At 64.5% G+C, this 12,929-nt stretch overlaps 1 protein-coding gene across 1 annotated transcript; it reads right to left on the bottom strand.

The window, feature by feature from the left end:
* Window positions 1–516: 516 nt before the first annotated feature.
* On the bottom strand, window positions 517–3,808 carry LOC149522005 (HLA class II histocompatibility antigen, DR alpha chain-like). Its single transcript, XM_089771451.1, has 5 exons — window positions 3,784–3,808; window positions 3,355–3,657; window positions 2,687–2,968; window positions 2,049–2,199; window positions 517–1,044 (listed from the first exon to the last, which is right to left on the bottom strand). The coding sequence occupies exons 1-5, from the start codon at window positions 3,806–3,808 to the stop codon at window positions 1,041–1,043; spliced, it is 765 nt and encodes a 254-aa protein (XP_089627577.1). The 3' UTR covers window positions 517–1,040.
* Between the last annotated feature and the right edge of the window lie 9,121 nt (window positions 3,809–12,929).

The raw sequence follows: 12,929 nt of genomic DNA on the forward strand, positions 1-12,929 counted from the left end.
AGGGATGGTGAACCCGCTGCACAGACCGGCCAGGGTCTTTCCCCGCCGCCCGCCCCACGGGGTCTGTCCCAGAGAGCCTGCCCACGCGCCCTGCTCTCTCCCCCTGCCTCAGGACTCCCAGCCAGGGGACGAGCTCACGGCGCTTCCCCAACCAGCCCCAGGGCCCCCGCCACTGCCCTGGGGGAGCAGCAGCATTCCACAGTAGGGGAAACTGAGGCTGGGGAAGGCATTTCTCACACTCAGTGTGAGGCCTTGCATTGAGTGAGTGTGAGCAATGGGACTAGGACCCCCCCACTCCCCTGCTATAACCCACTCCCCCAGGCGTCCTGGCTTCCTCCCTTCCCTCCCCCACCTGACTCCCGTTATAACGCGGTGCTGGGGACAGGCCGGGCTGGGCCGGGTGACCCCGGTTGCCGTGGGGACGGCGCAGACGGGACCGATTGTGAATCAGGATCCAACATTAGAAATGTCCCCAAAGCCCCTTTATTGCGGGGAGCAAAGCTGCAGGGTGAGAGCCGGGCGGCCGGGCCGGGGACACACCCGGGAAACAGAGCGGGGGGGGCGGAAGGGAGCCGCACGTGGGCACAACGGGGACGTCAGCTGGGCCCTGGCGCTGGAGTTCCTGCCCCTCCCCCACTCATGGGCCCAATCCTGCCCCGCGGGACCACACTGCCCTGGACTGGCCAAGTCTGGCCCAAGGCCTGCTGGGTAATGGCTGGGGGGGGGCTTCACCTGGGGTGACGGACAGCAGCCCTGGCCAATAGGGGCCGGGCTCAGGCCCCAACCCAGTGCCCACTGGAGATGAGAGAAACCGTCCCCATGGGGCAACGGGGGTTGGATCATCCCCATGGGCCCTGCCCCCGACGAGGGGCGACCCCCGTTCCCAGCCCCAGGGGGCAGCAGCCCTCGCCCTGGGCAGCCCCCCAAGCCCAGCAGAAGCTACAGCATCTGACACTGGCGGGGGGGTGCAGGACATGGGGGTGCGAGCGGGTCTCTCAAGGGCCCCTGGGAAGGATTCGGGGCCAGGCTCCTTCCGGCGTTTACCTGGAAGGGAAAGAGGGTCAGTCAGTGACCAGCAGCCTGAGCCCGACACATGCAGGGGTCACTGGGTCAGTCGGCGGGTGGCAGGCAGTGCTGGGTGCCCAGGGGCTGTGGGTGGCTGGGGGGGCACAGTGGGGGGTGCCGGGTGCCCAGGGGCTGGGGGTGGCTGGGGGGGGGCACAGTGGGGGGTGCCGGGTGCCCAGGGGCTGTGGGTGGCTGGGGGGGCACAGTGGGGGGTGCCGGGTGCCCAGGGGCTGGGGGTGGCTGGGGGGGCACAGTGGGGGGTGCCGGGTGCCCAGGGGCTGGGGGTGGCTGGGAGGGGCACAGTGGGGGGTGCCGGGTGCCCAGGGGCTGGGGGGTGGCTGGGGGGCACAGTGGGGGGTGCCGGGTGCCCAGGGGCTGTGGGTGGCTGGGGGGGCACAGTGGGGGGTGCCGGGTGCCCAGGGGCTGGGGGTGGCTGGGGGGGGCACAGTGGGGGTGCCAGGTGCTCAGGGGCTGTGGGTGGCTGGGGGGCGCCGGGTGCCCAGGGGCTGGGAGTGGCTGGGGGGGCACAGTGGGGGGTGCCGGGTGCCCAGGGGCTGGGGGTGGCTGGGGGGGCACAGTGGGGGGTGCCGGGTGCCCAGGGGCTGTGGGTGGCTGGGGGGGCACAGTGGGGGGTGCCGGGTGCCCAGGGGCTGGGGGTGGCTGGGGGGGCACAGTGGGGGGTGCCGGGTGCCCAGGGGCTGTGGGTGGCTGGGCGGGCACAGTGGGGGGTGCCGGGTGCCCAGGGGCTGTGGGTGGCTGGGGGGGCACAGTGGGGGGTGCCGGGTGCCCAGGGGCTGTGGGTGGCTGGGGGAGCACAGTGGGGGGTGCCGGGTGCCCAGGAGCTGTGGGTGGCTGGAGGGGACACAGTGGGGGGTGCCGGGTGCCCAGGGGCTGTGGGTGGCTGGGGGGGCACAGTGGGGGGTGCTGGGTGCCCAGGGGCTGTGGGTGCGACTGGGCCCCCCCCCCAGGCAGCGGCTACTCACAGGGGTCCCCGCGGGTTCCGGGCCGCGTTCATCTTCATGCCCTTGATGATGAGGACGGTTCCCGCGACGATGCCCACGATGCCCACGGCCAGGCCCAGGGCGCACACCAGGGTCTCTGTGGTCTCATGCACCGGGGTGGGCACCTGAGCTTCTGCGGGGGGGGAGGGGCATGGAGTGAGGGGGGGGCTGTTCCAGCCTTAGACCCCCAGAACAGGGAGGGACCCCAGGTGCCCTGGCTCCCAGCCCCCTGCTCTAACCACTGGCCCCCACTCTCCTCCCAGCACCATGGACAGACCCGAGGTGCCTGGCTCCCAGCCCCCTGCTCTAACCACTGGCCCCCCGTACCCTCCCAGCACCATGCACAGACCCCAGGTGCCCTGGCCCCCAGCCCCCTGATCTAACCACTGGCCCCCACTCCCCTCCCAGCACCATGGACAGACCCCAGCTGCCCTGGCTCCCAGCCCCCTGCTCTAACCACTGGTCCCCACTCCCCTCCCAGCACCATGGACAGACCCCAGGTGCCCTGGCTCCCAGCCCCCTGCTCTAACCACTGGCCCCCACTCCCCTCCCAGCACCATGGACAGACCCCAGCTGCCTGGCTCCCAGCCCTGCCCGGTGGGTCCCCGGCCCGGCCTCACCCCAGTGCTTGGTGAAGTTCTGGGCCAGCCCCTGGTGCTGCACCCGGCAGACGTAGTAGTCGCCCTGGCAGGGCAGGAAGGGCAGGTAGGAGAACTTGCGGAAGGCGTGGTCCGGGCGGGGGTAGAAGTCGGTCTCGTAGACGCCCTCGGCCACCTCCTGCCCGTTCCTCAGCCACGTCACGCTGAGCGCGGGCGGGGAGAACTTGTCGGCCAAGCAGATCAGGACGTTGGGCTCCCCCAGCTCCACGGGGTCCTCGTGGAACACGGTCACCTCCGGGGGCACTGGGGAGAGAGGGGGGAGTGGGTCCCATGGCCTGTCCTGGCCAGTCCCTGGTGCCCATGGCCTTGCTCAGGGCCTCTCCACAACTCCGGGGGGTGCCAGCTCCCTGCTCTGCAGCTCATGGAGCACAGTGGGCAGGGCCTGGTGCTGGGTAGGGGCAGTGACCAGCCCTCAGCCAGGGAGCTGCCCTGGGGCACCAGTCTGGGAGGTGCGACCGGCCCAGCCCCTGCCCTGCAGAGCCCTGGCCCCCACTGGCTCCTGGGGGGGGATGCGCAGTCGGGTGGGGGCCGGTCCTGGGCCATGTGAGGCGGGAGGGTCCCTGGTGAGCCCGGCGGGGGGAGGGCTCCGGGGGGACACTGGCAGGGAGGGGCCGGCCCCTGTGTGGTACCGTTCTGGGCCCGCGTGTAGTTGGATCTCTTGATCATGATATCCAGGTTGTATTTGTCTACTGCGATGTTGCCCAGGGTGCCCTGCGCCTGGAAGCTGGCGAACTTGGTGAACTCAGGCAGGCGCCAGACGGTCTCCTTCCTGTCCAGGTCCACGTAGAAGATCTCGTCCTGGTCCATCTCCTGTATGAACTGCCCCGACTCCTGCCGGGTCCGGTCCGTGCGCTGGTAGAACTCCCCCTGGACGTGCGTGTGCTCCACTGCGGGGAGACGGGCGTCAGAAGCGCCAGCCCGGGGGCAGGGCTCTGAGCACCAGTGTCACGTTATTGGAGTTTAAGGGGGGCAGCCAGATCACTGCTGCGTCCTTGGGGGGGTGTTTGCCCCAAAAGTTGGTACAAAGGGGCCATGTGAGGTGTCAAACGAAAGCTTACCTTCTACTGAGTCTGTATCTGCCATTCATGTAATCGTATGAGGTCTGTGTGTGGAGCTATAGACATGGACTCTGTATGAAGACCAGAAGTGTCTCTGTATGTGGTTGAGCGATGGGCTCAGCCTATGGACATGCTAATTAGCAAGGCTCCAGGGACAATCGGTCTCTTAAGTACCAAAGACCCACCTGGGAAGGAATCTAGGTGCCTGGCCACTGACCATGTGACTGTCTCCAGCTTGGAAGAAGCCAGGGAGGGATATAAAGATGCCATATGGCATCCTCCATTTTCATCTTCAGATCTGCTCCTGACCCCAGATGCGGCCTCGCAGGGAATAAAGAGCCGGGAAGAACTGTGGACCCATCCTGGCATAGGATGTGCACCAAGGACTGTTAAGCCAGCAGCTGTAACATCTCTGCTAGAGCCTGCACTGAGAACTGGGAGATTCGATGCATGTAACGTCGGATACTTTAACAACCTCACTCTCAGGCTTTTCGTTCTCTTAGCAATAAACCTTTAGCTGGTAGATTCTAAGGGATTGGCCCAGCGTGATTTGTGGGTCAGATCCAGAGTGTCAATTGACCTGGGATCTGTGGCTGGTTCTTTGGGATCTGTTCAGAGTAGGTGAGATCGGGTTCTATAACCCTTCAGCTGTGTGTTAGGCCTGGGGCTGTTTGGAGCACAGAGAGCGCTGGGGTGGGGTGTCGGAGGGGTTTTGCTCGTGAGGTTTCTGGCTGGCTAGGCAGGCAGCTGAAGCGCTCGGTGCGACTGGTGTGTGGCCTATTTGGGAAGGGCCACCAGTCAAGGGCTGTAAGGAGCCCCGAGTCTGAGCAATTCACCCTGAGCGGACGCCCTCAGCTGTGCCCAGACCCAGCCCGGTCCGTCACACCCTCGTGAGCTCTCGTGGGCATGTGAAGAAGTGGACTGTGTCCACGGAAGCTCCTGATCCCATCTCCATGGTTTGTTAGTCTCTACAGTGCTACCAGACCATTGGTTGTTTTTTAAGGGTAGAACAACCTGGGGCACGGATATGGCTGGGGTGTCTGGGGGGTTTTGCTCGTGAGGCTTCTAGCTGGCCAGGCAGGCAGCTGAAGCGCTCTGTGGGACTGGTGTGTGTGATGTAGTGAGGGGTAACTTCCTAACTCACTGGCCACTGTCTGTAGCACCACCGAGTAAGACAGGCGATGAGTCACTATGCAAAGAGGCCCTCTCAACCTGCCTGACCAGCTACCCCCCAAGGAAAGAAACAAAGGAAGGTGGATGCTGCCCTGGCTGGGGGGCAGGGCTGGAGGAGAGTGAGTTAGTTTCTGTCTGGGAGCATGGAGGAAGCAGCCTCAGCAACAGGCTGGGGGGTTTAGAAGCCGAGACACCCCCCCTATATCAAGGGGGGCTGAGGCACCCTAGGCCTGCCCTGGAACCAGATGACATCTGTGCTGTGCTGTGTGCTGGAGAAGCAATAAACCACCTCTGTTCTACTGGCTGGTGGAGTCTGCCCATGCCATTACGGGGGTGCAGGAGACGGGGGACCCCAACACGTCGTCACACTGGTGTCAGGAGCGGGATCCACTGCACCCCGTGGATGGAGCTTCCAGTGGCGAGCGACAAGGCGCAGTAGAAGCAAGAGCCCTGGAGCCAGGCGTGCTGGAGACAGAGCGAAGCGGTTCCTGGGAATCGTGGGGCGCTGCAGCACTAGACTGGTGAGTCTGCACCGAGGGGCCCAGCGGGCCGATAGCCTACACCCGACTCTTGAAGGCAGAGCTGGTGGGGCTGTGCAGAGAGAGGGGCTTGCCTGTGCAGAAAGCAACCAAGGCCCAGCTGATTGCCCAGCTGGAAGAGAATGACCAACCACAGGGCCAGGATCTTGTCCCCAGGGGAAGCAGCCAGACCCCCCCTGAGAGTGTGTCAGGCTCAGAGATGGAGCGCTGGAACCCACCGGAGAGATGAGACAGCGTCTCCCGGGAGGCCTGCAAGCCGTAGCCCATCTAGGGCAGGGGCCAGCCCAGCGGAGCTGCGGCGCCTGGAGATCCAGCTGCGGATCAAGGAATTGGAAGTAGAGGACCGAGAGAGGGACCGCCAGGACCGAGAGAAGGAGCGCCAAGATTGAGAGAGGCAGCGACAGCATGAGCTGGCCATGGCAGAGCGGAGAACCGGCGGGGCACCGGCTGTGCCAAGAGTGGATGGGCCCCAGGGTCCCGGGACTGCCAGATGCTTGCAGAGGCTCGTGGTGGCCCAATTGAAGGACGTGGGCGACATAGACGGGTTCCTCAGCTCCTTTGAGAGGGCCTGTGGACTGCAACGGGTCCCCCCAGCTGGCTGGCTGCAGGAGCTCGTCCCCACACTGAGCCAGGAAACGGCCGGAGTGCTCAGTCAGCTGGAGGACCTACAGCCAGGGGATTACAACCGAGTCAAGGAGGCCCTGCTACACAAGTTTGGGCTGACCCCCGAGATGTACAGGAAGAAGTTCCGGGGGGCGCAGAAGGGGCCAGGGGAGACCTATGTGGATCTGGCCTCCCGCCTGTCGCAATACGGCCGCAAGTGGGTGTCTGGAGTCGGAGCCCAGACCGCAGAGGAGCTGCTCAAGCTGGTCCTGATGGAGCAGTTCTATGAAGCGTGCCCACCCAAACTGAGGCTGTGGCTCAAGGACCGGAGACCAGAGAACCCCAGGAGGCCGGGAGGCTGGCGGATGAGTTCACGGAGAGCCGGTCCGGGTGTGAACGGGAGTCCCGGAGAGAAAGGGAATCGCGCAGAGACCGGATCTCGGCTGAACGACGGAGGGAGTCAAATACGAGGCGAACCCAAGGAACAGGTCGTCTGTGCCCCAGAGAACCAGCCAGGGCCTGGACAGAGACAGCCCAAAGCCTAACTTGCCAGCGCTGGGGGCAAAAAGGCCACAAGAGGGCTCAGTGCACCAGGTCCCAGGACCGGGGACTTTCCAGGGTTAACTGGCTGGGGCGGGAGGAAGGGCAGGCTGCCCCAGAGGCAGGGGCTGGCAGGCAAACCTCAGCTCAGAGAGAGGGGAAGGATGCTCAGTGCACCTTCCCTGGGAGGTCTGACCCTCGGGAGGCAGATTTCTCCGTGTACCGGGTGGGGGCAGGACGGCCCCTGCGGAGCGAGTGCCTCATACCCGAGGTGGATGGTAGGAAGGTGACGGGTTTCTGGGACACGGGGGCGGAGGTGACTCTGGCCCGATCCGACATAGTGGCCCCAGAGCGGATACTACCCCATACCCAGCTGACCCTGAAGGGCATAGACGGGTCCCCATTTAAGGTGCCTGTAGCCAGGGTGCATCTGAAATGGGGGGCGAAGTAAGGCCTCAAGGAAGTGGGGGTGCACCCGCACTTGCCCACCGAGGTGCTGATGGGGAATGACCTAGAGGAGTGGCCCCATGAATCCCAGCGGGCTCTGGTCACCGCCCGGAGCCAGAGCCAGCGGGGGGCTGACAACGTGGGTCCAGGGAAGGACTCCTGGCAGCGTCCTCAGGGTCCCATCCCAGTGGACACGGGGTCCAGCCAGGCTGGGACTCCGGACCTAGGCAGAGGTGGGGGACAGGTCCCGAACCCTGCCTCAGCAGCTGAATTCCAGGCTGAGGTGCAGGCAGACCCCTCCTTGCAGAGGCTGAGGGACCAGGCTGGCCTCCGTGCAGCTCAGCCCCGGGGGAGAGGTGGCCAGGAGAGATTCCTGCGGGAGCGTGGGCTCCTGTTCCGTGAATGGCTTCCCCCCAGGAAGGCGAGGGCATGGGGGGTCCAGCGGCAGCTGTTCGTCCCCTGAAAGTATCGCCTCAAGCTGCTGTATTTGGCCCACGATGTCCCCGTTGGGGGCCACCGGGGGATCCGGAGCACCCAGCTGAGGCTGCTCCAGCACTTCTTTTGGCCGGGAATCTTTACAGCCGTGCAGCGGTACTGCCGGTCCTGTGACTCCTGCCAGAGGGGCGGGAAGGCCCAAGACAGGAGGAAAGCGGCTTGGGGGTCTCTACCCCAGATAGACCCTCTGGGCTGGCTGAGAGAGTTATGGGAGGGGAAGACCTCCCTGGATGGAGCTTCGGGGGTGGAAGCCGCCCTGGTTGTCCAGAGAAGGCTCACTGGGCTCATGGCCCCGGCCCGAGAGACCCTGGCCAGAGATCAAGGCCAGCGGAAGGGTGGGTGTGACCCCCGAGGACAGGCCTGTGCCAGTCCCCCCTGGAGCGGTGCAGCGAGTGGACAGAGGGAAGCCAATTCATGTGGGTCCTCGCCACGGCCGGCCTGAGTCAAGGGGAGCACCCATGTCCCCGGGGCGGGTTCCCACGCAGAGGACCCGAACTTCCCTAGGTCACGAGCGGAGTGACCCTGCTCAGTTCGCTCTCGGAGGGGGGAGAACTGTGACGTAGTGGGGGTACTTGCTAACTCTCTGGCTGCTGTCTGTAGCACCACCGAGCAAGACAGGTGATGAGTCACTATGCAAAGAGGGTATCTCAACCTGCCTGACCAGCTACCCCCCATGGGGAGAAACAAAGGAAGGTGGATGCTGCCCTGGCTGGGGGGCAGGGCTGGAGGAGAGGGAGTTAGTTTCGGTCTGGGAGGATGGAGGAAGCAGCCTCAGCAACAGGCTGGGGGGTTTAGAAGCCGAGACCCCCCCCATATCAAGGGGGGCTGAGGCATCCTAGGTTACATCTGTGCTGTGCTGTATACTGGGGGAGCAATAAGCCACCTCTGTTCTACTGTTTGTGCCATTTCAGGGGTGCAGGAGACGGGGGACCCCAACGCGCCGTCACAGTGTGTAGCCTGTTTGGGAAGGTCTTCAGTCAAGGGCTGTAAAGAGCCCCGAGTCTGAGCAATTGGCCCTGAGCGGACGCTCCCCATGCCCCTCACTGCTCCTGGAGCCTGACCAGCCTGGGGGAAACCCACAGCCCCCCTGAAGAATCATTCCCCTCCCCCCATCCCAAGGCTGCTGCCCTCTGTGTCGGATCCAGGCCCTACCCCACACGCTGCCCCAGTCCCTCCAGCCATTGGAACAGCCCATGAGTGTGTCTGGGACGCCCCTCCCCCATGGCTGCCAGTCTCTGTCCTGCTGCCCCCCTCCTAGAGCCCCCCGCCTGCCCATCCCAGCCGGGGGAGCAGCGAACTCGGAGCCGGCGGGGGCTGGGGTGGTTTATTGGGGTGCATCTGTGTGACGGCGCGTTGGGGGTTCCCCGTCTCCTGCACCCCGAAATGGCACAAACAGACTGCACCAGCCAGTGGAATTGAGGGTGGTTTATTGCTCCTCCAGCACAGCGCAGCACAGATGTAATCTGGTTACAGGAACTGGGGCTAAGAGGCCTCAGTGCCCCCCCTTGAGATAGGGGAGTCCCAGCCCCCTCCCCAGCTCCTTATTCCCTGCCTTCCAGCCAGGAACTAACTAACCCTCTTCCAGCCCTGCCCCCCAGCCAGGGCAGCATCCACCTTCCTTTGTTCCTCTCCATGGGGGGTGTCTGGCCACTGGTTCGACAAGTTTGGCATTACCTCTGCCTAGTGAGGCTTTCCCTGCTGGGTCTTGCTCCAGACAGCAGGGGTCACCACAGCCCAGCAAGCACCCCCACTACGTCACAGTTCTCCCCCCTCCGAGAGCGAACTGAGCAGGGTCACTCCGCTCGTGACCTGGGGAAGTTCGGGCCCCTCGCTACGGGACAGCGCGTCGGCGATGATGTTGGCCTCCCCTTGCCGTGGATCATTTCCATGTCGTAGTCCTGCAGGAGCAGGCTCCACCGCAGCAGCTTAGCGTTCGTCCCTTTCATCTGGTGCAGCCAGGTCAGGGGGCAGTGGTCGGTGAACACCGTGAAACGCCGGCCAGACAGGTACGGCTGCAGCTTTTGCAGGGCCCACACCATGGCCAGGCATTCCCTCTCTACGGTCGCGTAGCTCCGCTCCCGGGGCAGCAGCTTCCTGCTCAGGTACACGATGGGGTGACGTTCCCCTTTCTCGTCCGCCTGCATCAGCACCGCCCCCAGCCCCGTGTCCGAGGCGTCCGTAAACACGATAAAGGGCTTGTCGAAGTCTGGGTTTACCAGCACTGGGGCCTTGGCCAGGGCTCCCTTCAGTGCACAGAGAGCCCTCTGGCACTGCTCCGTCCAGACCACCCTGTCGGGCCTCCCCTTCCTGCACAGCTCTGTGATCGGGGCAGCGATGGAGCTGAAGTTGGGCACAAACCTCCGGTAGTACCCCGCCATCCCAATGAAAGCCTGGACCTGCTTCTTGGGCTGGGGCACAGGCCAATCCCGGATGGCCTCCACTTTGGCCGGCTCTGGCTTCAAGCAGCCGCTCCCCACCTTATGGCCCAGGTAGGACACTTCGGCCATTCCAACCTTGCACTTCCCAGCCTTTACGGTCAGCCCGGCCTCCCTCAGCCGATCCAGTACCTGGCTGACCTGGGCCACGTGGTCCTCCCAGGACTGGCTGAAGACGCAGATGTCATCGATGTACGCTAGGGCACAGTTCTCCATTCCCCGCAGCAGCTGGTCCACCAGGCGCTGGAAGGTGGCCGGCGCCCCTTTGAGGCCAAAGGGCAGGACCAGGAACTCATAGAGCCCCAGCGGCGTGATGAAAGCTGATTTCAGTCTGGCCTCCTGGTCTAGCGGCACCTGCCAGTAGCCCTTGGTGAGGTCCAGGGTGGTGAGATAGCGAGCTCCCCCCAGCTTGTCCAGGAGCTCGTCGGGCCTTGGCATTGGGTAGGCGTCGGACACCGTGATGGCGTTGAGCTTCCGGTAGTCCACACAGAACCGGATCGACCCGTCCTTCTTGGGAACCAGCACCACGGGAGAGGCCCAGGGGCTGGAGGACGGCTGGATCACCCCCAGGGCCAACATGTCCTGGACCTCTCTCTCCAAGTCCTGGGCTGTTTTCCCTGTGACCCTGAATGGGGAGCAGTGCACCGGGGGGTGAGTGCCCGTCTGCACCCGGTGGACAGCCAGGTTGGTGAGACCAGGCTTGTTGGAGAACAGCTGCTGGTGGGAGCACAGCACCTCCCGGATCTCGGCCTGCTGGGCCGGGGTGAGCTGGTCCGAGAGGGAAATTGACTCCAGCGAAGAGTCCTCTCCGGTCCCAGGGAACAGGCCCACCAGGGGATCCTCCCCCTGCTCCTCCCAGGGCTTACACACGGCCAGCACCAAGTTCTCCCTGTCCCAGTACGGCTTCATCATGTTAACATGATATACCCACTGGCCGCGCGTCCGGCCCGTCAGCTCCACCACGTAGTTCACCTCGTTCAGCTGCTTAACCACCTTGAAGGGGCCGTCCCAGGCGGCTTGCAGCTTGTTCTTCCGCACGGGGATCAGGACCATCACCTGGTCCCCGGTAGCGTAGGCACGAGCCCGTGCATTGCGGTCGTACCAGACCTTCTGCTTCCTCTGGGCCCTGCTCAGGTTCTCTCTGGCCAGGCCCATGAGCTCGGCAAGTCTTTCCCGGAATGTCAGGACGTATTCCACGACCGGCTCACCCTCCGGGGAGACCTTCCCCTCCCACTCGTCTTTCAATAAGTCCAGGGGGCCCCTCACTCGCCTCCCATATAACAGCTCGAACGGCGAGAACCCCGTGGACTCCTGGGGCACTTCCCTGTACGCAAACAGCAGGTGGGGTAGGTACTTGTCCCAGTCCTGCGGGTGTTTGTGCATAAAGGTCCGTAGCATCTGCTTCAGAGTCCCATTGAACCTCTCCACCAACCCGTTGGTCTGGGGGTGATACGCCGAGGCCCAGGTGTGTTGCACCCCACTCTTCTCCCACAAGCACCGGAGCAGGGCCGACATGAAGTTGGATCCCTGGTCCGTGAGAACCTCCTGGGGAAACCCCACCCTGCTGAAAATGGTCAGCAGTGCGTCTGCCACCGTGTCTGCCTCGATGGAGGGCAGGGCCACGGCCTCGGGGTAGCGGGTGGCGAAGTCCACCACCACCAGGATGTATTTCTTCCCTGTCCGGGTCGCTCTGTTGAAGGGCCCCACAATATCCATCGCCACCTTCTGGAAAGGCTCCTCTATGATGGGCAGGGGTCTCAGTGCAGCTTTCCTCCTGTCTTGGGCCTTCCCCACTCGTTGGCAGGAGTCGCAGGACCGGCAGTACCGCTGGACAGCTGCAAACATCCCCGGCCAGTAGAAGTTTTGGAGCAGCCTCAGCCGCGTGCGCCGGATCCCCTGGTGTCCCGAGAACGGGATGTCATGGGCCAGGTGTAGCAGCTTGCGGCGATACCTTTGGGGAACCACCAGCTGCCGCTGGAGCCCCCACTTCCCTACCGTCCCGGGGGAAAGCCATTCCCGGTACAGAAATCCCCTCTCCCACCGGAACTTCTCCTGGCAATCTCCTCCTAGGGGTTGAGCGGCACCCAGGTCAGCCCGGTCCCTCAGGGCCTGCAAGGAGGGATCCGCTCGCACCTCCGCCTGGAATTCAGCGGCTGGGGCTGGGACAGGGCCGTGGTTCCCCCCACTGCCTAGGTCCAACTCTAGGTCTGCTGGGACGGGGCCCTGGGCCCCCTGTTGGGGAACCTCCTCGAGTTCCGGGCCGCCAGCCCCTCGCTTGCTCTGGCTACGGGTGGTGACCAGCGTCCTGTGGGGTCCGTCTGGCCACTCCTCCAGGTCACTCCCCATTAGCACATCGGTGGGCAAGTGCGGGTGCACCCCCACTTCCTTGGGGCCCTCCTTGGCCTCCCATTTCAGATGCACCCTGGCTACAGGTACCTCAAAGGGGGTGCCGCCTATGCCCCTCAGTGTCAGCTGAGTGTCGGGTAGCATACGGTCTGGGGCCACTATGTCGGGCCGGGCCAGCGTCACCTCCGCCCCCGTGTCCCAGAAACCCGTCACCTTCCTGCCATCCACCTCCAGGGGTACGAGGCAGTCCCTCCTTAGGGGCCGCCCCGCCCCCACCCGGTACACGGATAAATCTGTCTCCCGAGGGTCAGACCTCCCAGGGGAGGTGCACTGAGCATCCTTCCCCTCTCTCTGAGCTGAGGTTTGCCGGCCAGCCCCTGCCACTGGGGCAGCCTGCCCTTCCTCCCGCCCCAGCCAGTTAACCCTGGAACGTCCCAGGTCATGGGACCTGTTCTTGCGCCTGGTGCATTGAGCCCTCTTGTGGCCTCGTTGCCCACAGCGATGGCAAGTTAGGTTCTGTGGGCCCATTCGGGTCAGCTCTGCCCGGGCCCTGGCTGGTTTTCTGGGG

This window comes from Pelodiscus sinensis, chromosome 19 (genome assembly GCF_052426305.1).
Source record: "Pelodiscus sinensis isolate ZL-2025 chromosome 19, ASM5242630v1, whole genome shotgun sequence".
In the NCBI taxonomy this organism is placed as follows: domain Eukaryota; kingdom Metazoa; phylum Chordata; order Testudines; family Trionychidae; genus Pelodiscus; species Pelodiscus sinensis.